This window comes from Octodon degus, unplaced genomic scaffold (genome assembly GCF_000260255.1).
Source record: "Octodon degus isolate 3935 unplaced genomic scaffold, OctDeg1.0 scaffold00201, whole genome shotgun sequence".
In the NCBI taxonomy this organism is placed as follows: Eukaryota; Metazoa; Chordata; class Mammalia; order Rodentia; family Octodontidae; genus Octodon; species Octodon degus.
The window spans coordinates 2,249,009-2,275,142 of record NW_004524777.1 but is presented as its reverse complement, the minus strand read 5'-3'; the positions used below and the strand labels follow the sequence as shown (position 1 = coordinate 2,275,142).

Genomic DNA, 26,134 nt, shown 5'->3' with positions numbered 1-26,134 from the left:
CTTTTTCTTCCCATTTACATACCTAATGGTAGAATGACAGTTGAATAACACCACTCTCTCATTCTAGTCCCTTCTATGGCAAATTTTATTTTATTTTTGTTTATTTTTTATAGCAAATTTTAACTAAAAAAAGAGTAAAAACTCACTGCTCTAACTGGTCAAGCAAAGGTCGCCACTCATCCAGATGGCTGACACTGACAAAGGATCTACAGACTGCTGTACATGGTTTCAGGGTAAATCCTGAGGGGATTTGACTGACCTTGTCAGATATAAAAGTTACATTTTTATTTATATAGGTCTTGCTTTAACTTGGTCTTAACCATCCAGCAGAAAAGTATAAACATGAGGTGTAAAAAGTAATGCCATATTAATATGCTGAGCTGTAAAAGCATCAAGCCAACAACTTCTGACACTGCCAGTTCTGCTGATAACCCACTACTATTATGGACTATTGGATTATATTGGGTTACTTTGCTGAATTCAAGTGCCTAAAATCTTTGGACTAATATCAAGTATGAAAAGGTCCTTTAAAGACTTCCCCCCCAAAAAAAAGACTTCTCCAAATACAGCTTCTCTAACAGCAGTGAAACACCCATCTCTGACAAAACAAAACAAAACAAAAAAGGGGGATATGTTGGGAACCACGGAGAGGCTAGGAAATTCATCATATGTGTGTAGGTGGGACTAGGCCTCAGTGCCTGAAGCAAACAATCTACCTCAGTCATGAGATAAACAGCCTGTCTGGCTAGGATCAGCTATTAGTCGCTAGGCAACCTTGTGTCACGTGTTACTAACTTTGCAGCAGTGTAAATAAAGGACCAGTTTGTTGTGAAAAAAAAGAAAAAAATATATATGTATACACAAGATAGGATAGATATATAGCTACTTTCTCTTAGTTCATTGAGAAGAAAGGTTTGTACTAACATTGTGTAGACAAGAGATCATGTCTGCATCTTGTCCTCTAAATAACTACTAGGAAGACAACAATATGCAATGTATTAATTATTGTAACTGTCCTACTAACCTGTTTTGAAACTGTTTCATTGCTATTTTTTTCTCAATAAAATGAATTAAAAAATACTCACTGCTCTGCCGTTGTTAAATGTCGTGTACATGCACCAACTCTTCATGATGAATGGAACCATAATGTACTACAAATAAGTACCAATAATTTTTACCAGGAAAACATAATGTTATATTTAAGCACAAGTTACATAATAGTACTGTCAGTTTTTATACTACTCAGAGATTATAAATGATTCATCCAGCTAAAGGGAATGTCAGCCAACTGATATTACAAGGTCAAAAGCATAGGGTACTGATACGATATTAAAGCAAAACACCCTGGAGACCCCTCAAGGGCTGACAGCTGTATATCTTCTTTTTTTTGGATTTTTTTTTTCTCCTCGAATGCCTTCAAGGCACTTTTGGCTGGTATCTTCTTTTTTTTAAGAGAATAAAAATTAGTAAAAAAAAAAAAAAGAAACGATAGAAAATTTCACTAAATAAAATGATAGGAATTCACTAATGGTTGTTGTATTACATATTATTGTCTTCCAATTAGTTGTTCAGATTACCAGGTGCAAGCATGCAAAATTGGTTTGAAAAATTATAAAAATTAAACAGGAGAGAGAAAATTAAGTAGTAACTGGTCTTTTTAATACGCCAGCAAAAATCAGTAGTATGATTATCCAAGCTGTCCTCATCCTAGTTGTTCCTTCCCTTTAAACAGTTTCTTTCTCTTTCACAGTATTTAATATACCCTTTGGATTTTATTTAGTCTTGCAGGTTCTTACAGTAGGGAGACTGTATGATGTTTATACATGGGGCTGTGATTTATTTCTCTTTATGTGTATGGTCTGTAGTTGTATCCATTTACCTTTTAAAGCTTCGAGTTTATCCTTTTTTATAGCTGAGTAATACTCTGTTGTATAAAAATATCACATCTTTTTTATCTGTTTCCTCATTTGATGGGCATTTGGGTTATTTCCAAGATTTAGCTTATGACAAATTGTGCTGCTATAAACATGAGTGCACATATGTCACTATAGTACCAATAATTTTTTTTTTAAAAAATAAAAGCTAAGGAGGTGGGGAGATAGCTCAGTAGAATGAGCGCTTGCCTGGCAAGTGCAAGGGCCTGAGTTCAATTCCTGGTTCCACCAAAAAAATAAAATAAAATAAGCTAAAAAATAATATCGGAGATCATAAGAAACAACTAGAAGCTCATCAAGATTAGACGTGTACAGGAGGCATTCCGCAGTTACAGAACAGCTTAAGCAACATGGGTTGAGATGTGGTTAGTGTCCATTTTGTCTAGAACATTTGAGCAAGTAGTGGGAAGGTAGGCTCAAGGTATGACCAGGAAAATAGACTGAGGTCAGATCGTGACGATCTTGTACAATATATTAAAGTGTTTGGTTTTTATACTGTAGTTGGTTTGAGAGGGGGTCATAGATGATGGTTAAATATGACAATGCATATTCTGAAATAACTGTGTTATGTATAGATTTCTCTGGTGGTAATGGAGAAGACACATGGGAGAATAACAACTGCAGGTGGGAAAAAACAATAAGGAAGCTGATCATCCTGACAAGAGTTGAGGAAGTCTTGGCCTGTGGCAATGGCACTGGAAATGCAGTAGAAAGGACAAGTTTGATATAGAGTCAGTGGGGCCCTGATGACTTTTCAAATGTGGAGTATTGTAGAAGGACTGAGAAAGAAAAAAGAGTGTCATGGGCAGTTAAATATTAGTAACAATAAGCATACAAGACCCGATTTTATGGAAAGCATTTTAAAACGTTGTATAACTTTTTCTTGATCAGACTCCAATCCATTCTCCTGGTGCTACTTCAGCCTACCCTCACTCTACTGCTCAGATGTTCTAGCCAAAGTGGAACACTGATCACTTCTGAAACTGTGTTGCATAAGCTGTCCTGTGACTGAAATGTACTCTGTACTGTTTCATGAGAAATCTGCTGTACTGGATTTTACACAGTGATTTTCAAGACATTATGGACCATCCAAGGAGAACTCTCCATCGTGTAGTTGTAATTTAGGCGGGAAGTTGAGACAGGACCTACATAGATGTATGTGGTAAAACTGTTGAGGACAGCTACCGTGTAACTCCAGTGAGGAACATCCAAATATACTACAGTAAGAGAATAAATAGTAGCACTTTGGAGAAGGCCCCTAATATTTGGTGATATTTGAAATAATGGGCAAGATAAGATCGTTCAGCTAATAGGTACAAACATTTTCCAGAGACTAGAAAAGCTGAAGACCAAAGACATGGCTGTAGAGGCCAGCTCTTGTGGGGATTTATTTACACTATAGGAGAATTTATTCTCCAGGATTGTTTCTTCCTTACAGTTGTCCCTAGACAAGTGTAATTTGGGGTTAATCTAAACACCTGAAGAGGCTGGGTAAGGCTGGTTTGGTCTTCAAGACAAAGAAGAAATCATCATTTACATGGTACATGCCTGGCCCTCTTGCCCATCTCACTATTAAAGATGATCACAGAATGGAGTCTGTGATCTTGGGCAAATTTTCTAGGCTCTCCTATCCTCCCATAGCCTAGTTCTTGAAGGAATATTCTGACACTTGAAAGGTACCTTTGTGTGTAAGGCACTGGGCTCCCTAAATCCGCTGAGAAGTTGGCCAACTGTAAATATGCTCTAAAACATCTGGATGAATCACTTTCACAATTTTCAAATGATTTGTTTGACATTCACCTAGAGGGCCTCCCCATCTCCTTCTTTGCCTTTCCTGTTCTGTTCTAGAGTCTTGTTGATATCTCTTTCTTCTTTTGCCCACAGTTCTCAAGGTAGACTTCATGAAGATGAGAGTTGAGGCCACAGGTATGTATTCTCTACCCTGATTACAGAATTTTCTTCTCATAAGCCTTCTTCATGAAATTTGAGTTTTTGAGGAACATGTACACCCAGAAAGTAGGAACTCATTTCCATGCCTTAGTCACTTAAAACCTCTAAAATTAGATGACATGTAAAATCCTTTCATTTTTGAGGTTTTATGTGATTTAAGTCACCTTCTTCCTTCTTTACCCATCTGAATTTATAGTTGTAGTTGTATGGATTGCTTTTGAATTGGATCCATTAGGAATCCTAGTCTGTGATATTTCAGGCAAGTACATTTGCTTTTCTAAATTTCATTTTCTTTTCTTTTTTCTGGCAGAACCGGGTATTGAACTCAGGAACCTATGCTTGCCAGGGAAGCACTTACCCTACTGAGCCATCTCCCCAGCCCCTAAGATTTCATTTTCTTGGTCTATAAAATAAGTAGTTGGAACCTTCTAATTCTGACAGCTGTTAGATCCATAAGAAAACCAGTAACTTCCTTTTTGGCATTATAACAGATCAAGAGGATACCTCAGTATCTGTAGAAGAACCTCACCCCTTCAAACCATATAGCTATTTCAGTTATAACTACCTGCACCTTCATCCTCAGTCCTTTGTATTTGCCTAATGCAGAGTGATTTCATATCTATTATCCAGTTCCATACAAATCGCATGCCAGAAGTAAAGAGAATAACATATGTTGTAACTCAAATCATTGAGCTGAAGTTCAGAGGAAATAAGTCATTTGACAAGGTCATAGGTGAATTGGAGTTCAGAGAAATACTTTTCTCTACCTTGGAGTTGTGATTGCTTATCAGATTTATGATATGATATAGACTGATGTACACATAAATGAGACCGAAGTATCTGGAGATTGTCTTGCCATGTGATCCTTGGTTTTCCTTGTCTTCCTTTCTCTGCCAGTCCTCAGAACTCCATGGGTAAATACACTTCTCTTTATTGGCCCCTATAAAGATGAGTTCCAGTAAAAAGAATATTGGAGATATTGTAGGGTCGCTGAAAAAATTGCGTGATGCAGGTAGGAGTAATCTCACAGACTTGTACTTTCTTTGGTGAGCTTTTTTGAAATCAGAGTTGAAATCAAAGGATAGAATTTCAGCTTTGACTGGAGCACAATCTTAGAAGTGTTTTATGGTATCTGAGCTGTAAGGACCTTTTCCCAGCCAGCCTCTATTCTTCAGAAGATTAGCTACCAGTTGTCGGCTTAGCTGCACACCAAGAGAGACTCCATAGTTCAGTGGCTATTAAGTGTTTAGCCAGTCATGCTAATTCCATACTCTTTTCTTTCCCTTTTAGATTTTAAAAGCCTTCACCTCGGGGACACTTTCCAGGTTGCTTGCTGAATCATTCTGTGTTGAAGAGCAGCTCCTTCCTGGCCCGTCACCTTCAGGCTCTGGGAATTCATAAAATAAGGGCCACTGTCTTAGACACATGTTTATTTCCCCTTTATATTCTGTTGTTATCCCCTAACAAGTCTATCTTGAGCTCCTGTAACACTGTGAAAGGACTGGACTTTCTGCCAAAACCAAGATATCCACTGATGAGTTGAAGAGGGAAGCTTAATTTTCAACTCTTTCTGAACTTCCTGCTTGCTCAAAAGGCCATTGGACTTGGAAAGAGTCAGAGATAAAGCTCCACCTCAGGGGTCTTTCACTCACTAAAGGCCACTTGAGTTGGGGTCATTGCTTACCTTGGTTGGAGGGGTGCAAGAATGGTTGCTGAACATTGGAGAATTTTAATTTGTGTCTTATTTAGAATATGGACACTGGTGCCAGGTTGGTGTTTTGATGCTGGCACATGTTGCCAAGAACCTGTCTTCTCCTGTGGGATTAGAAGGCATGAGCGATGCCCCTGTAGGATCCTCCTCCCTACCTGCTCTTGCATACAGCCACCTAGGACCGATCTGCAAAGCGTATTTTGCGTATCAAAATCTAGTCTATTACTGTTCCTCTCACCTTCGCCTTCACCTGACAGTTTCCTTTCTAAGCAATTATGAGTAACAACCAAAAACAAAATTGGAAAATACTTCTTTAAAGAAAGCAGACTTTGTCCTCTGAAAATTCTGTTTTTGAGTCAAATGCTAGAAAAAAATGTTAAAATGTTTTGAGATGAAGCAGCTCTTGCTTTTGTTTTACTTTTGTCTTCTGCTGATAAGCTTGTTTTATCTTCTTAAAACAATTCTTAACCCAGTGCCCATGAATTTAAGAATTCCATATGCCCAAACACAGGGACCGCGGTTCAATCCCCCAGCACCACATGCCAGCCAGCCCTGCCCCCTGGTGGGCTGAGCTGGCCACACACACACACAATAAATAAATGTAATAAAAAAAAAAAAGAATTCCATATGCCCCTGAGATGCTATGCCTAATTCCATGACAGTATGCCTTTTCTGGGCAGAAGAATTTCCACTGAGCCTGTGACCCATAAATGTTCAGAACCACAATCTCTGTGATAAAAAAAAATTCTTTTTGGTACCCATGAAGTACTTCATTAGAATGGCCTTTCAAAAGCATTTCATCTGCTAGCCTAGCTTATTGGCAGAAGAAAGTTAGTGGCCACAGCAAAACAAGTTTCCAGTTGGCTAGGCTCCTAAACAAGATTGTTTCTGTTACACTGCACTTAGCATAGCAAAGCTCTTCATGTTTGGTGACTCTTATGGTCATTATTTTGGGGGTTTGGATTTACCATTTTATTGTTCCCCATATATTTGCTACCAGTTTATATTTGCTATCTGAATCACTGGAAGGGAACTAAATAAAAATCAGTGCAGTGGATCAGAAATTGAGGTATAGACCGTTCTGGATCCTGTTTGTTAAAGAGAAGCTGCTATGAAGAGTTCAAAGTTTTCATTCCCTTTACATGCATGGGCCATCGTTTCTCTGTAGGGCTTATGTAATTGTAATGTGGTCCAGTGTCAGAGAAAGGACTGTCCATCTTGCTGTGTTGTAACAGGGCCCTGCTAATTCATTTGATGAAGGGGAGGAAGAAGCACATATGTTCAAACCTACATGCCTTTGGGACAGTGCCACTGAAAAGTGGTAGTCACTTTTAAGACTGGACTCCAAAAATATTTTATTGATGAGTTAGTTCAGATATCCAAACACAGTGAAAGCCTCTGTGAATGTAATTAAGTAGAGACGATAGCATTTTAAGTGAAGACACACCCACATGGCCACAATGAACTCTTTCTATGTTGTCTCAAAGGCGATGTTCTTAAGAAATCAGATCAAGAGAGCCAAGTAGCCATCACTGCACCTGCTGCTTAGCCCCAAAGCTAGTCTCTTTGAGACTTGCTGGCCTCTTGTGAGCGCTAGTTGGTAGCATGTTATGACTAATCAAAGTAGTTAGGTGTGCAGAAATTGGCCACAAAAGCAGTGGCCAGTGGAACCTTAATACCTTTGAAGATTGTAGAGACATGGTTTGACTTTGGTTTTTCTTGGGGTAAAATAGCAAAATCACCACTACAAATACTGGAGTATCCTTGAAAGACATACAAAGGTACTGTCGTCCCAGTGGAAGAGGTATATAGAAATTTGGCAAAGAGATTGTTTTGTTGCCCAGAACACAGCTAGCCTGGAGAGATTGGTCCGCCACTCTCACTGAAAGCCAGAGAACAGGGACTGGGGAGCTCTGCCCCTACTTTGGGCAATCTCTAAAGGATATATCGCACTGGCACTCTGATTTAAAGAGCAAAAGCTTCTAAGCAGAGGCAGGCTATTTGGGGATGAGATTGCCTTGGCCTAGACTTCATGGATGGTCATTCAGAGTAGGTTATAGCAAGACAGTGATAATTCACATAGTGGCTGCTATAGGAAATTATTGGTGACCTTGGCTAGTAGATTAGAGAAACTGAAAGTGAGTACACTATAGCTCTTGAACTGGCAGTGATAAGAAAGAAGCTAACACTTATTAAATACCTCCTAAGTGCTAGATGCTTCACATACATTATCTTATTTCATTCTTGTAACAACACAAGTAATCATCTCATTTTATGAATAAAGGAATGATGGCCCAGTGGGCTTAAATAACACACACAAAGGTACGTGGATAGTAAACATTAGAACTATGATTTGGATCCAAGAATCTGATGCTGTACCCCACACTGTTTTCCGTTTGCACAGCGAGGTAGGCGTTTGGACAGAGGCCCTATTACTGGATCTGGCATGACTCTTGCTTGCTTAACATAATATTAAATGGTAAGCATTTAAGAGAAGAAGGAGATGTAAGTCCTTACAGGAGAATGAAAACTGGCTGAAGGATATTCCAAAGTTGGGCTTCCTCTTCATCTTCAGTTTCCCTATTTGGTAACAATTTTCTAAAAAGTTTGCCCAGTTTTCAAAGTGGAAAGGTCTTATAAGTGTCTCTGTACTTTGTAAATACTTTGCCAGGTTATAGCATGTACAGCTTGAGTCCAGGAGGTTTGTGACACCGCCCCCCCCCCCAGTGCAGTTTAAGACTCAGAAAACGTTTCTGTGCCTCTGCTATTTGATGACTTGGAATCATAGCTCTACAAAGTTTTTCTGTAATGACAACAAATGTCATGAGATGATGTAAAAAATAATGAATTTTTATTTTTTAGGTTTAAAGGTATGTCAAGGATGTCAGCTGAGAGCCAAAACTGGACATCTAGTTTCAAGATTAAAATACTTTCATGTGAAGTATTTCTAAAATACTGTCATGGGCAGGTAGCCTTTCATTTTCAAGAAGTTCCTTGATTCCATAATAACTAGAACAAATAAAAGAATAGATGACTAGTTCTGTGACTAGAAAAAATTTTGCCTTTTGAGAAAATATAGATCAATGATGCTACTATTAAAGTAGCAATAGTCAAGTGGCCTTGACACATTAGAAGTCTGCCAAAAGCTTCAGGAACAAAAAGTTGCAGAGTGAAACAAGATAACTTGAGATATTTTTAATGAAGCAAAGTCTTCATTTGAATTGAAAAATGAAGCACATGATGCCAACCAAGGACATTAATGGAGAAAAAAAAAAGACTGCCTATGTGAAACTTGTAAAATTAGAAAAAAAATGCTATGCTAGGTCCCATTCATGTGACTTTCAATAAAGTATACTGAGTGTCTAGTATAAATGGCCTTCATGTGCAGTTTTATCATGGAAATAGTTTATGAGTATATCAGGACCGATCACACAGCTTCTACTGCTCACATTATCTTTCACAAATCTCAGGCAACCTGGGCACAGAATTCTTTTTGGATCTAAGAAGTTCAGTCTGCTATTTGATGAAAATGTCTGTTACTCAAAATGTGATCTTAGCATCAGCATTACCTGGCAGCCTCTTAGAAATGAACTTTCTCAGGATCTACCATGCACATCTACAATCAGACTTTATTTTAAGATCTCCAAGAGACTGCTATGTACATTGAATTTTGAGAAGCACTAAATAAGGCTGATCTTGTAAGTTGAGAGTGGTTGCAAACATTTGAGTACATAGCTGCCTGCTTCTTGTGTTGTTTGGAACATGTCCTTGTGATTTGGTAAAAGTGAAGCTTCTTCACCTCAGTAATGAAACCAGCCTAGGGAGTAAAGCAGAAAGTGACTTGGCTTTCAGATAGTGGAAAGGCAACAAGGGCCAGTTGAAAAGAACTCTTTCCAGAGCTTCATGGATTCTCACATGGGTTCTCACTAAGCTTTGTCACTGGCATCCTGAAATGTTAAATGAGTCCCTTTGTCTGTCTGTCTGTCTCTGTCTCTGTCTCTCTCTGTCTCTCTGTCTCTGTCTCTCTGTCTCTCTGTCTCTGTCTCTGTCTCTGTCTCTCTCCCTCCCTGTCTCGCTCTCTCTTATAGGCAGCAGATAGAGTAAACTCTTAAGTTGTCTGGTTTCTCTTTTGCTCTACTACTTCTCCAGGGGAGAAACAGCCCTTCAAATGCTGAGTTCTTCTCATGGGAAATATAATAGGCTCTAAGTTCTTAATTGCTTCAATTTAGTTGCTTCTAAATGTATGTATATTTTCTGTTGGAGCATCTCACCTTTTTTGACTTGAAATTTTGCAGAACACTCTTAGGTTCCTTAAATCATTTTGTCCTCAGCCCGCATAAGATAAGAAAGACAGGGGCTAGGGAGATGGCTCAGTAGAATAAGCACTTCCCTGGCAAGCGCAAGGGTCTTGAGTTCAATCCCTGGTTCTGCCAAAAATAAATAAAGAAGAAAGACAAAAATATTTTCTCCCCATATGACAGGCACAAGTGGAATCCCCACAGAAAGGCATTAAGCTTCTATTGTTAAAAGAAATCACAAATGTAGCAATTTAAAATAACATTTATGTTATCTCACAGTTGTTATAGATCACAAGTTTGTGATAGCATGGCTACATCTCTGCATAGGTTCTCACTGAGCTAAAGGCAAAGTCTGATGGCCTATGGTTGCCGTAGACCATAGAACCTCAGGCTTCTCTTCCTACCTCAGTGGTGGTTGGGAGAATTCCTTTTTTATGTTGCGGCCCTGAGGTTCTCTCTTTATGGATGTGTGTCTCCTTTCATATTCAAGTCAGCAACAGTGTGTCAGATTCTTTTGCTTCACCTTTGCTTCACTTGGTTTCCTTTTCTGACTGCTATTTATGGTTTAACCCACAACTGGAGTGATTTCATTGGGCCCACTCAAATAATCCTGGATTGTGTCACCATCTTTTTGGTCTATCTTGAAGTTAACACTTCAATCACTTGTTTAACAATCCCTTGCCATGTACTCACAGTTGTGGGGAATCAGGATGTGGATTTTCCTTAGGAGTTGTAATGGAGGCTTACAATCATGAAGTAGTTGCTACAAAAGCCCAACTTTCATTAAAAAGATACATGGTTATCAGCAGATTAATCCTCAAAAGGAATAAAATAACACATCACATGCTACCTCATTGGCAGCCAGAACTATTGGGGTTGTTGAACCTCTCCTATATTGAAATACACATAAGAGCTGTTGGGCAACACACCAGAGGAAGTGGTAGCAAGAGTACAATGGGGATTCTGGGAGATGATGGTTTTCCAAGATGACGTCTTGATGCTGGTAAGTAGTTCATTAACCAGTTTCAGTCTACCCCTAGGAGGATGGGCAGAAGTATTTTCCACAAAAATCCAAAATAAGAAGTATACTTCCCATGGTCATATTACTTGGCCTTTAGAAGCAGCACTTATACTATGTCTACTACATGAAAAATGTATTTCTAAGCACTTTTTATGGGTTTGCTGAATGAATAACAGTTCCTTATGGCACATCCTGGTATTAGCTCTATTTGGTAGATGAGAAAGCAGGCACATAGCATTATATAATTTTTTTCAAGTTCTCACAGCCAAGAAATAGTTCCGGATTCAAATCCAGACCATTTTTTTTTTTTTACTTAATTCCCCAAGAAAATCCTAAACCACTATCTTGGAAAAATTCTAGAAGAGATTGAGGCAAATTTGATTTAAAAGTTCCTTATATTTTTGATCCTCTCAGCTTGTCCCCAATGATTTAATGTTCTGACATCACAAATCAGAACAGCTGAGCTTACTGGAGGATTTTTGTTAACTTTAGAAACATCTAGGCTTTATGGAGTCAATGAGATACAGAATGAAGAAGCCATTCCTTTTTTTTACAGAGGCTATGAGACTTACCAGCTCAGACAAATGGGATGAAAATGGAACAGCTCCAAGAATGTGCTATATGGAGTAGTTCTTCCACTTGAGGGCCTCCCGTGTGACTTGGGATCTTCATATTTTTGTATGTGTGTCAACTTTCTGTTGCTACAACAAATACCTGAAGGGACCAGGGAGATAGCTCAGTAGAATGAACGCCTGCCTGGCAAGTGCAGGGTCCTGAGTTCAAGCCCCAGTACTGCAAAAAATAAAAAAATACAACAAATACCTGAGATAATGAATTTATAAAGAGAAAAAGGGTTTCTAGCTCACAATTTTAAGAGTTTTAAGTCCATGGTTGATTGTCCATGCTAGTTTGGTTAAGGCAGTACAGCATAGTAGGAGCATATAGTAAAGCAAAAACAGCCATGTTCAGGAAGCAAAAGAAGAAGGGGGGTTGGGGTCCCAGTGTCCCCTACAAGGCTACATGCCCAAGGACTTGAAGATGTCCCACTAGGTCTCACCTAGTAAAGGTTCCACCACTTTCCAATAGTACCAAGCTGGGGACCAACCCTTTAGCCTAATGGCCATTTGAGGGACAGTCCAGATGCAAACTGCATGCATTGAAATTTCTCTGAATTTCAGTAAAATCTAAATACCCTGGCCGTCAGAATTCCCAAAAGTGATACTTGGAAGTAAGACTAAAAAGGAAGACTTTCTGGTTCTGGAGAGCAAAACTATAACATGTCCTTCTCTGTGCCTGCCTTTTCTCAGTCATTGGCATGCCTGTGGGAACTGACTTTTCACTAGTGCAATCAGCTTTGGATTTATTACTCTAGATTTTACTACTTCCTCAGCTACTCCCACCCAGATCCCATAATGTTGGCAGGTGCCACCCCAGTATAGTTCCCTGAACCATCAGAATGTGAGACAGGTGAGGCATAGACACCCTAGATGCTGACAGTCCCTCACCTCTTTCTTATCCCTACTAACATGCTCAATTTAGAATTGTCTTTCCCTCCGGGCATGAAAGCTAGAGTTTAAACGGATTTCCTCTGTTGCTGCCTTGGTCTTCTTTGCTAGGCACTGCTAACCAGACACTGGCCTCCAACCTCCAACACCTAAAGGAATGCAAGCACCATTATTATGTGCATTTATGCTTTAATCCATAGAGCATAACTTTCCTCCTCTTCCCTGATGTTCATCTGTATTTCCATGGATAAGAAAAAGGTTTGGGGATAAACTGTGGAAATTTATACCCACTTTGCCACTTGAAGCTATACCGATATGGATGAGTTAGTCCACCCAAGTATCCATGGTTGGCCATTAATAAGTGCTCAGTTAATATTAACCAATGGCGACAGTAGCAGAGGTAGTGGTGACAGTTGCCTCTGTTACTATCCAGGAGTAGAATCTTCTGTATATCTACCCAGGGCAGAAATGCTAAACTCTACTGCACAACCTTCCTGAAAAAAAAAAGATCTTCCTGAATGACAAATACTATCAAATTCGTGGATTTCTCCGTGGGATGTAATCTGCCTCTCAAAAAAATGTCCCTTGGCCTCAAGACTAGCCATCCTGACCCCTATTTTGCTACCTAAATTCCCATGCATCATTTGTTCCCTTCTGCCCTTGTTCTATCTTGGAGGAAATCATGACAATAACCCAGGCCTATTACTCTTCCCTGTGCATTTTCCAACAATGAGACCTTGAAGACTTCCAGGTTTTGGTGTCTGACAAGGGCTTCATTTGATAGTGCAGCTCCTGATGGTGTGGCCCTGGTATATTTACCCTCCTGAGCATCCCTCCTGCTATTGTGGGAAGTAGATATCTCGCCCACACTGCATTAGTACTCTTTTCTACTATATCTTTTCCTGCTGTTTTCATTGCAGTTGTGCTATGATGTTCCTTTAAGGGCAGTCACAAAGCAGATGGGTAGATCTTAGATGAGAGAAGTACTGTCCTGCTGCTGACCAATTTCACATTTAACCTAGACTCTTCCCTGTCTAAGGTGTATTTATACCCAACAAGAAATCACATTTTCTCTAAAGTGAAAAAGGCATTAGAAAAAGCCTCAAGTAATACATCTAAGGGCTGGCCTGATAGCTAAGCGGATTAAAGCACCTGCTTAGCAGACACAGGAATCAGGGTTTGACCCCATGTGCCATGCTGACCTCATCCCCAGGGTGTACTGAGACATTGATTGAGACTGGGCATGGTGGTATGTGCCTGTAATCCCAGCACTTGGGAGGTGGAAAACAGGAGGATCACTATAAGTCTGATCTGTGTAGTGAGACCCTGTAGACCCTGTACTAAATACATAAAAAAAGAAATGTGTCTAAAACTCCTTTAAATTGATTTAGAGTTGTGCAGAAAAGCATAGCTGTCAAGTAAGCCATTCCCACTGTGAAAAAGACAGGTGAGGAAACTCAGCTTTGATCATAAAGGAATAAGATGTGAGAATCAGATCTATAGCCTTTGCATGAGTTGTGTTTTTAGAATTCATGGCCTTGAGGGTCAAAAGAGGACTTGCAATGAAGTTATAGTCCTCTGAGACCAAAGAAAAGAAACAAATACTATTGAATATCTGTTGTCTACAAAGCTTCAAGTGGGAGAGGCCTTGATTCTTGGACATTCCCAGTGGATCTGGCACTATATTTAAGATGGTAATTGGATGAAAATATTGCTATCACCTGCCACACATATTGCATACATTTTATATATGCCTCACTCTCCAAGTTGTTCTGTTATCTCCAATGCAATCAATAGCCTGAGTCTTCTTCCAACCCTGGCGGAGACACTGATTTCCTTTTAAGAAGATACTTCTTGAGCTACTTCCTTTCTTTTGCTCTGTAAATCTGTGGAGTATTATATGTTGAAGGGGTGGAAATGGCTCCACTTTAGTTTTTTATCAGAGGCCAGATTTTTATCAGAGGAACCAACAAATATGTGGTACTCTGTTAGCCACTCTTCTCTGTAATTTAAAAATATGAATGCATTTTATCTTCACAGTAATTCTATGAAGTAGGCATTATTATCATTATCACTACAAGGATGAAGAAACTGAAAAAGACAAAATAAATGTCCTCCCCCAAGTCTTTTTTTTTTTCCCCAAGTCTTATAGCTGAGAAATGGTAGAGCCAGGATTCAAGCACAAGCATCCAACTCTGAGCTTTTAACTGCTATGTTACACTCCCCACATAGTATGAGAACAAAGAATATGTGTTCTGGTAGTCTGGCATAACCTGAATTCCAGTGCTTGTTGTGACACTTGCTAGTTATATCCAGGCAAGTTGGTTAACCCCCCCCATGACTTAGTTTCTTCACTTGTAGCATAACACAAGACCCTCAGATTTGTAATGAAGAGTTAGTGGAAACTACCTAACCTAGAGAAGGTATTCAAAGTTGATTCCTCTATTCATTTTCCTGAAGCTTGACATCAAACTTTGATTTGGTATCTATATTCACTAATTAAATCAACCCACCCTGCATTTGTGCCCAGTGAGTATTGGTTAGCACTATAGTGACATTTACTCCTACTAGAAACCCAGATTTTTATCAGAGGAGCCAATGAAACTGGCATTTCTGAAGATAGTGTTCTATCAGAATTAGCCATAGGGTTTTGTGTCCATCTAGTGTAAGGGAAGACATGGTCTGCATGAGGTACATTTGCTAGAAAAGATGACATTTTGTGGAGCAAAGAAGTCTCATATCGCTGCAGATAGAAAGGATTCCTGTGGTCCTAAGTCCACCACCAGCACCTTTACTTAATAAATGAGCCAGTGGGGTTAGCTGAAGTTGTCTGTTTACCCAACATATGTTATATAATCCTAGGGCTGAAAGATACTCTATGGGTCATGTAGACCAATTCACCATCTAAGTGGATATAATGAAACAGCCAAGCTCTAAGTCCTTCCACTTCCATTTACTAGTGATAAAGTTGGCAAGCAACTTCTGTTCTCTCTCTACCTGAGGTGTTTCTTTTTTTAACTTGTGAAGTTGAAATGAATAAATGTTCATCTTCAAGAGTTGTGAGGATTTAACAAGATAATGAAGTAAAAGTATCTGGCATATAAAAATGTTGAATAAATGGTAGTTACTACTTATGGCATCATTTATTCATTAGGTCAACAAATGTAAATAGTTCCTCATTGCCAACAAAATTGGTTTGTAAAACCTCCTACTCACCTAGTCCTACAATGTTTTTCGCATAAGAGTCACTGCTTTCCTCTCATACACACAACCAGACAGCTAATATTCAGTGGAAACTGGACAGGTGGAGGTTATTCTGGTTTGTGTTTGTAAGAGATTGATACCATCCAAAAGTTTGCTCACAATTAAGAGTATTGGCAAGAGATAGTGAAGCACCCCAGATCAAGGAACAGCAGGAAGCCATTACACACTTGGTCTGGAGGGGTAAAAGCAGTGTTACCACTGCTCGGTAAGAGGTGGCATGGTGGAGAAGTCTCCAGTAGGAGTGGTAATCAGGGAAAACTCTAGTCAGTGCCAGAAAGGAAGCCCAACCCAGAGAAGAGAGTGAAAAAGAAATACTGGAGCTTCCTTTCCTCCCACTCTTTTTTTTTCTTTTTCTTTTTTTTTTTTTTTTTTTTTTGGCGGAACCAGGGATTGAACTCAGATCCTTGCTTTTGCCAGTCAAGCACTTATCCTACTGAGCCATCTCCCCAGCCTCTCCCACTCTTGATTGGCCAGTGCCTCCCATTAGTACCAAGCCCAGTCAGAACCCAGAAGACAAGGCCATCCAACTGGTATAGTCCACAAGATTAATCCCTGGCCATAGCATGGCAGAGGATGTGTCTGGCGCCAAGATGAATAACCAGCATGATCAATTTTTTCTACTAAAATGGCTAGCATAATTGATCTTTCAGGCTTGCAATGACTTTCTATTAATAGAAGATCATCTGTTCATTTTATGATCTTGCTTAAATATCACCTAAAGAAAGCTTTCTTCACTTTCTTAGTCACTCCTTCCCCATTCATACTTTCACTAGTGTTGCTAATACTATGTTTTAATTATCTGCATTTCTGTCTTTCTCAAGAGGGTATAGGTCTCTAAGGGGCAGGAACTTAGTTTTATTTAACTCTTGTGCTGCAATTCCTTAATACAGGAGCTGGCTTAGGTTTGCCCCATTAAAGTGAATTACACTCAATTTATTATTCTCATACTACAGACCATAACAGACTAAATAAAAAGCAACTATAATGCTTCAGTTGTCTTCTATTAAATCAGACAATAGACATTTTTTTAAATCTAAAATTATATCATTCCTCCTACTATCTGTTTTGTTTTGGAAAATATAGATATTTTCCACGCAAGTATGTTTGATAATATATAATTGATTCATTATGTTATCTTTAAGTGAATCAATTTTTAAATATATTTTAAACATTTTTTAAAAGTTCTCCATTTTACCACAGGATAATAAAGATTTCCAGATATCAAGTTAATTTCATCAACATTGTTTAGACCCCTGTTTCTTTCCTAACCAGAAAAATGCTTTGGCACAAGCAGTATCCCTTAGGGTTAGCTTCATTTGGTTACCTTACAGAAATTCTGTTGCCATTTGCCAGAAGCTTTTGAAGCCTGTTTCCGCATCAAAAATGTCATAGCACTTACCATTTGACAAATTACAGGAAAGGGAAAATGCTATGAAATAAGCGGCTACATTTTGAAGCAGAGGTGTTTTGTGAGTACTTCCCATTGTTACACAGAAATTTATACTCAAGGTTAACATTTAACGAAATTAATAAATTTGATGCTTAGTTAAAAATATTCTAACATGAACTGGGTATATTTTACATCAGAGTTAGTAGTAGTAAATAATTGATGGATAATAGTATCATTAGTGCAATTTGTTTCATCACTTGGATTCATGCTGAAGTGTCAGTAGTTTTCTTTGACATTGCTTTTGTACCATCAATGAAAATGTCAGCACAATGACCAGGCAGATGACATCTTATTCCTAAGGAAATAATTTTGACCTCATAAAACTGGGAAAAGGTCTCAGAGACTCCCAGGACAGTTCTATGTGAACTGCTGATATGGAGATAGTTTCAAAGAAGAATGGCTGGAGGAGATATATAAAGATAATACAGGCAAGAAATGATGAAAGTTTGAATTAAAGTGATCTCAGTGTGATTAGGATGACAGATACTGCTGAAAAATGATCAAATATTCAATTAATGAGATCTAGATTCTTCTGTTCTATTTTCAGTTATTCCCTTTACATGGACCACTTTTCTTCTTACTGTTAATTATATCCAAATGTCTTCTGTATTAAGTAAATTTCCTTCCACCAGTATTTCTTTCAAGCTGTTCTCTATCTGTCACCATCCAGTTCCTTCCCTATTGTTTTCTTTCTGTACATAGCCAAATCTTTTGAGACAGTTGATATTCTGAAGTTCCTTCAACACTTCAATCTGCTACAATCTGTCATCCCTTCTCAAGTGACAAAAAATACTTTGCTCAAAATGCCTGAAGTCACCAAACACTTTAGAGACATTAAACCCAACAATACCTTCAGTGTTGATTCTGTTCCTCTTTTCTGCCACATTTGACTCCAGTGACCACTCCTTCCTCCTTAGAATTCTTCCTGTTGCAATCTTAGTGTGCTTTCTACCTCTTCACTATTTTATTATTCTTTGTTCCTTTTCTTCTTTTTAACTTGTAAAATATTAGATTTTCCTCAGAGCTCAGTTCTGAACTTCTTCCAACTTTTCTACGGTCTTTCCAGGAGCTTCGTAAACACTCATAACTTTGACAGCATCTTTTTTTATGCCAAAACATGTCAAAAATCCCCTCAAGCCTGTCCATATCTTCTGAAACTTCCATATTTACCAACCCCAAAACCCACTTGACATCTTAAGTTTCTTTTATTTCTCAAACTTAGCATCAAAACTGAGCTCTTGATTTTTTTCTTGCCTAGTTGAAATATTCTCTTTTTATCTTCATATCCCAGCAAGTGCTAGTTCTATCCACCTAAAAGCTCATACCTAAAAAAAAACCTAGTGACAAAGAAAAGTCCTTGGCCTGACGGATTCATAGCTCAATTATACAAGAAATTTATGGACATTATAATCTCAATAGTCCTCAAACTCTTCAATGAAATTCAAAAGAAAACAATCTTCCTAAAATCATTCCTGGAGGTAAGTATTATACTGATATGAAAAGCAGAGAAAAGAAAGATGCAACTAAAAAGAGACCTGCTGGCCAGTTTCCCTCATGAACAGAGATGCAAAAATCCTCAATAAATCCTAGCCAATAGAATAAAACAAAACATCAAGTAGATTATATACCATGACCAGGTAGGATTCATCCCAGGGATGCAAGGATGTTTCAACATACACAAATCTATAAATGTAATACACTATATCACTAGAGTCCAATCCAAAAATCACATGCTCATCTCGATGCAGAAAAGGCTTTTTGACAATGTCCAATACTCATTCATGTTCACAGTCCTACAGAAAATTGAAATATGTGAGATCTACCTCAATCTGACAAGAGCCATCTATGACAATCCAAACGTAACATAATTCTAAATAGGGAAATACTGATATCTTTTACTCTCAGATCAGGTAGAAGACAAGGATGTCCTCTATCACCACTCCTATTCAGTATAGTTCTGGAATCATTACCTAGAGCCATTAGACAAGACAGAGAAATAAAAGGAATAAGAATAGGCAAAGAAGAAGTTAAACTATCAGTATTTGCAGATGACATGATATTCTACTAGGATGACCTAAAAGATTCCATCAAGAAGCTACTAGAGCTGATACACAAATGCTGTAGCATAGCAGATACAAAGTCAATACCTAAAAGTCAATAGCATTCCTCTACACAGACAACAAACACACTGAGAGGGAAATTATAGAAACAATACCTTTTACAATAGCACCGAGGAAAATGAAATACCTTGGAATTTATCTAACTAAAGTCAAAGATCTTTTCAAGGAAAATTACAGTACTCTTAAAAAAGAGAATCATAGAGGATTTCAGAAAATGAAAAGATATTCCCTGCTCCTGGATAGGAAAAGCCAACATTGTGAAGACGGCCATACTCTCAAAATTGTTATACAGATTTAATGCAATCCCTATCAAAATACCAACAACATACCTCACAGACCTAGAGAAATCCTTTCTAAAATTTATTTGGAACCAGAAAAGACCTAGAATAGCAAAGGCAATTCTGGGCAACAGAGGCAAGGCAGGTGGCATTATGATTCCCTACTAGGAATTATACTACAAAGCAACTATGATAAAATCAGCATGCTATTGGCAAAAATAGACCTGAGGATTAATGGAATAGATTAGAAAATGCAGATGGAACTACAAACACACTCAACCACCTTATCTTTGACAAAGGGGACAAACATGCTTACTGGAAGAAAGATAGCCTCTTTCACAAATGGTGTTGGGAAAACTGGCTCTCTGCATGTGGAAAACTAAAATTTGACCCATGTCTATCACCAGGCACTAAACTAAAGTGAAAATGGATCAAAGATGTAAGCATTAAAACAGAAACACTAAATCTCCTGGAAAAGAAAGTCAGAGGGAGTCATGAAAACATAGGGGTAGGCAAAGCGTTCATGAAAAATATCAAATGTAACAGGAATTACTTGAAATGATTAACACCTGGGACGTTCTTTTATTGAGAAGTTTTTGAACATCAAAAGGAATCACCAAGGTGAAAAGACAGCCCACAAATTTTGAAAAAAATTGTTTAACTAATAAGTACTCAGACAAAAGGGGATACAGATGAATGTCCATTTTGTTTCTGTGTATTCAGAGTGGTTAGGATAGATATATAGTTGGCATCCTCTTAATGAATAGAGGGATTTGTTCTAATGGTGTTTGTAAATAGGATATCAAGTCCTCATCTTGTACAGCAATTAACCACTAGGAAGAATGTATGCAATGTGTTAATTATTGAAACTGTCCTCCCAAATTGGTTTGAAACTGTCTCATTGCTATTTGTTTCTCAATAAAATTATGGAAAAAAATAAGTACCCAGACAAAGGTCTTCTATCTAGAATTTATAAAGAACCAAAAAACATTAGGACCCCAAAATTTAAAGACCCAATCCAGAAATGGGCATCAGAGATGAACACACTTCTCAGAGGAAGAAAAACAAGAAGCTAATAAATACATGAAAAAATGTTCTATATCATGATCCATCTGAGAAATGCAAATTAAAACAACACTGAGATACCATCTGACCCCAGAAAGAATGGCCGTCATAAAGAAATCAACCAACAACATATGTTGGAGAGGCTGCGGGGGGAAAAGAAACACTCCTCCAACACTGGTGGGAATGAAGCCTGATACAACCATTATGGAAATAAGTGTGAAGACTCCTCAAAATCTAAGACTGGAAATCCCATTAATCCAGCTATGCCCCTTCTGGGAATTTTCACAAAAGAACTGAGAACATCATTTCATAGTGATATATGCACACCTATGTTTATAGCAGCACAATTTGTGATAGCCATATCTTGGAAACAAGCAAAATGCCCACCGCCTGAGGAATGGATGAAAAAGATGAGGTGTATTTATTCAATGGAGTATAACTCAGCTAGAAAAAATAATAAACTTGAAGCCTTCACATATAAGTGGATGCAACTTGAAGATATACTCATAAGTGAAATAAACCAGACCCACATATGTAAATATCATATAGTCTCCCTAGTGTATGAAAAAAAAGAAGAAATAAAAGTTGAAAAGTAAAACACAGTTAAATGGAAAGTGAGAACTTATGGATTAAACAATGAAGAGAAAGAAAGTAGAGAAGTTAAAAAATATTGCAGGGGCAAAAACATAGATTTGTATAAACAAGATGGTTAAGGCAATGGTCCTATGAATCTCCATCAGGTTTTTGAAAATAGCAGGTAATAGGTACAGTTCTTACCCTGACCAAACTCTTTGCTGATTTCTGTGAAATAAACAACTGCACTAAGGATAGCAATGTGTAACACTAAAACCATGCTTGAAATACTATCATTTTGGTCTTCTAAATGTGTACTACTTCTAAGGTTATATCAATTATTACTGTACTCTCTTTAAAGTAAATATTTATTTTAAAAAGGTAATAAAAAACCAACAGACCAGAAAATAAATGCCCTAGGACTGTCCTACTACAATGTTATATATGGTTTGATTTCTAAATTTCTGTGTAAAAATGTGTAATTGGGTTTTTTTCCCACTTCTATAGGGATTTAAAGTTTAGAATAGGGCCCGGGGAGATAGCTCAGTAGAATAAGTGCTTGCCTGGCAAGCTCAGTGTCCTGAGTTCAATCCTGGGTAACACACACACACACACACACACACACACACACACAAAGTTATTTTGGGCCGGGGAGATGGCTCAGTGGAATAAGTGCTTTCCTGGCAAGCACAAGGGCCTGAGTTCAACCCCTGGTTCCACCAAAAAAAAAAAAAAAAAAAAACCCTAAAGTTTAGAATATCCATGGTTGTTGGAAAATACCAGTTCTATGTTATGTCTAAGGTTTTTTTATACTCAGACAGATAGTGATATTAGACTCAACTGCCCCTGTTACAGGGTATTAATACCATTAAGCTTCTCTTCTGGATGGTTAACAACTAAAGTTTGCAGACCAAAAATCAGAGAAAAAGAAGGACTACAAGGATAGCCAATATTTTGGCCCTAACCCTTCAAGGTCAGTGAGGACTCAGGACATAAGCAAATCTCAGCTGTGACATATTGTAACTCAGTAGTGTCCCACATTTTCTGTTCAAGAAGATTGTGGGGCCACAGAGGAAAGTGATCAATGATGTATAGTGTGCCTATGGAGAGTCACCTAGAGAGAAAAAAAATCTCTTAGGCTTTCACGGGGAGCAAATCGGTCAAGCAATGACCATGACACATCCTGATGGCTGACACTGAAAAAAGATCTACAAGCTACTCTGCATGGTTTCAGGGTAAATCCTGAGGAGATTTGACAGACCTTGTCAAATAAAAAGTTACATTTTTAGTTATATAGATCTTGCTTTTATTTGTCTTAACCATCCAGCAGAAGAGTATAGCCACGAGGTATAAGAAGTAATGCCTTATTAATATGCTGAGCTGTAAAAGGTTCAAGTCAACAACTTCTGACATTGCTAGCTCTGCTGATAGCCCACAACTATTATGGACTATTGGATTATATTGGGATTTTTCTGCTGAATTCAAGTACCTTCAATATTTGAACTGGCATCAACCATGAAAAGGTCCTTTAAAGACTTTTCCAAATACAGCTTCTCTAACAGCAATGGAACACCCATCTCTGACAAAACAAAACAAAAAAAGAGGATATAAATGAAAGACCCTTTTATAGTAAAAGGATATATATGTATATACAAATTGCTAGGATATTTATACAGCTACTTTCTCTTAGTTCAATGAAAAAAAAATTTTTTCCTTCTTTTTTTTTGCAGAACTGGGGATTGAACTCAGGCCCTTGTGCTTGCCAGGGAAGCACTTATTCCACTGAGCCATCTCCCCAGCAAAAAAAATTGTACTAATATTGTTTAGACAAGTGATCATGTCTGCATCTTGTACTGTGATTAACTACTCTGAAGACAACAATATGCAATGTATTAATTATTGTAACTGTCTCACTAACTTGTTTTAAAACTGTCTCATTGCTATTTCTTTCTCATTAAAACTAATAATAAAGTAAATTAAATAATAGTAGTTAAGCAGGTAAATCATCAATGAAGTATGTCTGTATAGCAACTGCATGTTCCAATCAGCTTCTAAAAGCCCCTCTCTGAATACATGACCCATTGGGGAACATTTCAGATCTAAGCCATCATATTCTAACTCTGAACCCTAAAAATGTTTATGTCCATCTTTTTATGCAAAATGTATTTAGTCCATCTCCCAGAATTGTTAAAGATTTAACAGTTTCACCATTGGTAAACATCCAAATCCAAATTTTTCAGTAAGACTCAAGGCAGATTTAGCTGCAAGCTCCTATACAAACCAAAGAGTTAAGTATTTAAAATGTACAGTGACACAGTGTAAATTCCAAAAGAGTCAAATGTAGGAATAGAAAGGTATTGGACCAAAGCTAAACTAAACCCAGCAGGGGAAAACATTAAATTCAAAGTTCCATGTCCAGCACCTGTGGCAAGTTGTGATTAGATATGATCTCAAAAGGTCTAGTTTAGTCCAAGCCCCACAACCTTGTTGCTTGCAGCCCACATGGCTGCTTTCTTGGGCTCTTAGGCCTCTCTGTTTACTGGCTACAGGGTTCCCCATGTTCCTTGCAACTCTAATTTCCTGCAGTCACCCTTACAGTTTTAGTTTCACTATCACAGGCTTATGAATATGCCTCCTCTCAGCAACACCTGGAAGGAATTGTAACCTTGTCATGCCACACTGCCTGGTTGCCTAGAACTTCCTCTAAAATATGGATTTGTTTCTTTTTTTGGCAGAATCGAGAATTGAACACAGGCCCTTGTGCTTGCCAGGCAAGCACTTATTCTACTGAGCTATCTCCTCAGTCCCTAAAATATGGATTGATGCTTTTATAAGCCATAGCTCTTGCATTCTGAATGTCTGCACAAACAGCACCACATGGTAACACCAAGGTCTGCCATCACCTATAGCAGTATCGAAAATCCCATAAAATATGGCTGTAGTGGCCTCTGAATGGCTGGATGGCTAAACCTGGGGATGCACTTCATGAATGGCTCTGAGTAGAGCTACAGGATTTAATGATTTGAGTCTTGCTTTGGATCTCTCCTTATTTTCCTCCTTTGGGGAATGGAAGTATTTCCCTGTTCTACTGGATGATAGAAGCATTTAACTTTTTAAAATTTTTGCAGTGGTCCATAGCTGAGAATTTGCCTTGAGTCTGAGAGGAAATTTTGGACTTCAACTTTTCAATAATGCTAAAACTGTTAAGACCTTGACAATTATTAGCGATGGAATAAATACAGTCTACATAATGAAATAGACATGAGGCTTTTGAAGGCCAAAGTTAGAATCTACGCTTTAGTATAATCTCCCAAAAGTCACATGTATTTAAATGTTAATTGGATCATAAGGGCACTATACTCATCAGCAGATGCATTCACTGGTATGTTGCATAGTTGAATGTGGTGTTAGGATGTAAGGCCTGGTTGGAGCTGAGTCACTGGAAGTGTGACTGGGTAGGGTCCACTTTTGTCCCTAGCTCTTCCCTTCTCTGCTTTTTGGCCAACATGCCATTTCTGGAGCAAGACAAGCATAGGCTAAACCCACTAAAAACTGTGAGCCAAAAAAGCTTTCTTCCCTTAAACTGTTGGTGTTGTATATTTTTTTCCCAGCAGTGGGAAAGCTAATACCAATGTTTTATAGCTGTTTGTCACTGTGATCAAATACCTGGCAGTTACAACTAAGAAGAGAAAAGATTTCATTTGGTTCCATAGTTTCAGGGGTTTTAGTCTGTGTATGGCTGGCTGAAAGGCAGAAATGTTATGGCAGATGTGCCTGGAAAACAAAGCTATTCATCTCATGGTGGCTAGAATCACAGAGAACAGGAAGAGAGCCCATTTATCCACCTCCTCCCACACAACCTCCTCAACAAATAGCATGTTCAAGAATGAACTCACCCATGGGTGAGTAAAGCATCCCCATGATCCTAGTGCTTTCTAAAAGCCCTACCTCTGAACTTGTGATACCACTGGGGGGCATTTCAGATCTAAACTGCCACAAATTAGGTATCTTTCAAGCCAATTGACTTAACAATCAAGATTAATCATTGTACCTGGATTTTAATGGTCTCCTAAGTGCTGTCCTCATTTCCTCTCATTTCACCACATTGCAACTTGAGTGATCTTTTGAAAATGTAAACTACATCATGCCTCATTTGTGCAGAAATCTTTTAATGGTTCCCAATGCAGTTGATGTCTAAAATCTTTAATAAGATCTACAAGTTACACAGTATCTCCAGAGATTACTTCTCCAGCCTCATCTCACAGTATTCTTTCTCCTATGTTTATATCCTTCCAGCTACATTTGCCTTCTTCCTTTTCCTCTCTGTCTCCAGGCATCAACACACATTCATTTCTCTAGAACATTTTTCTTTGCATGAGTTATTTCTTCTTGTGTTGAAAGTTGACAGCTTGGACAGTCTTGTCTTGAGGCTCCAAGTTAAACCAGGTGATTTCTTCATAGTGATACATTATCCCATTCTTTAATAACACTTTTTAAAATCTATAATTATGTTTCCATTTTTGTGACTATTTATTTAGCATTTATTTTCCTCAATGTGCTCAGAAAAATTCTGCAACTATCAGCAGAGAAAAACCTGCAGGAAAATTTTGCTAGACAAATGGTGGTGAACCTATGGCATGCATGCAGCAGGAGGTGCCAAGAGCCCCTCTGTCAGCACTTGAGTCATGTTACCCCAGAAGCTGAGTTTTGGATAACAGCACACATAGGGGCTGTGAGCATACTAAGGGAGCAGTAGTAGCACCAGGCAATGATGTCACATGCTGTAACTAATTCACTCCTCATCTGAGCTTTCACATGGCCAGTCAGTGAACTGCTTCAATATAGGCAACACCCAGTGGTGTCACAGGTTCAGAGGTGAGGCTTTTAGAAGGCACTAGGATCATGGGCATGCTTTACTCATCCATGGGTGATGAACTCACTGGTCATGTGAAATATATATATATA

General features: G+C 38.3%; 1 protein-coding gene and 1 long non-coding RNA gene across 6 annotated transcripts in view; one reads left to right on the top strand and one right to left on the bottom strand.

Annotated features, from left to right (window-relative positions):
- Positions 1-22,934, top strand: part of Ophn1 (oligophrenin 1) — a 477,586-nt gene extending 454,652 nt beyond the window's left edge. For 2 of the 5 annotated variants that reach the window (XM_023704706.1, XM_004644514.2), the window contains exons 24-25: positions 3,819-3,860; positions 5,175-5,260. In XM_023704706.1, the coding sequence (XP_023560474.1) occupies positions 3,819-3,852 (34 nt within the window). In that variant the 3' untranslated portion in view covers positions 3,853-3,860; positions 5,175-5,260. Of the gene's footprint in view, positions 1-3,818; positions 3,861-5,174; positions 5,261-5,352; positions 5,430-22,899 lie in introns of those variants that run through there. The other 3 variants (XM_023704707.1, XM_023704708.1, XM_023704709.1) reach the window with 3 other exon arrangements.
- On the bottom strand, positions 5,663-15,449 carry LOC111813580. Its single transcript, XR_002818797.1, has 3 exons — positions 15,439-15,449; positions 7,129-7,133; positions 5,663-5,753 (listed from the first exon to the last, which is right to left on the bottom strand). It is a non-coding gene; the product is annotated as an uncharacterized LOC111813580 (long non-coding RNA).
- Positions 22,935-26,134: the final 3,200 nt, after the last annotated feature.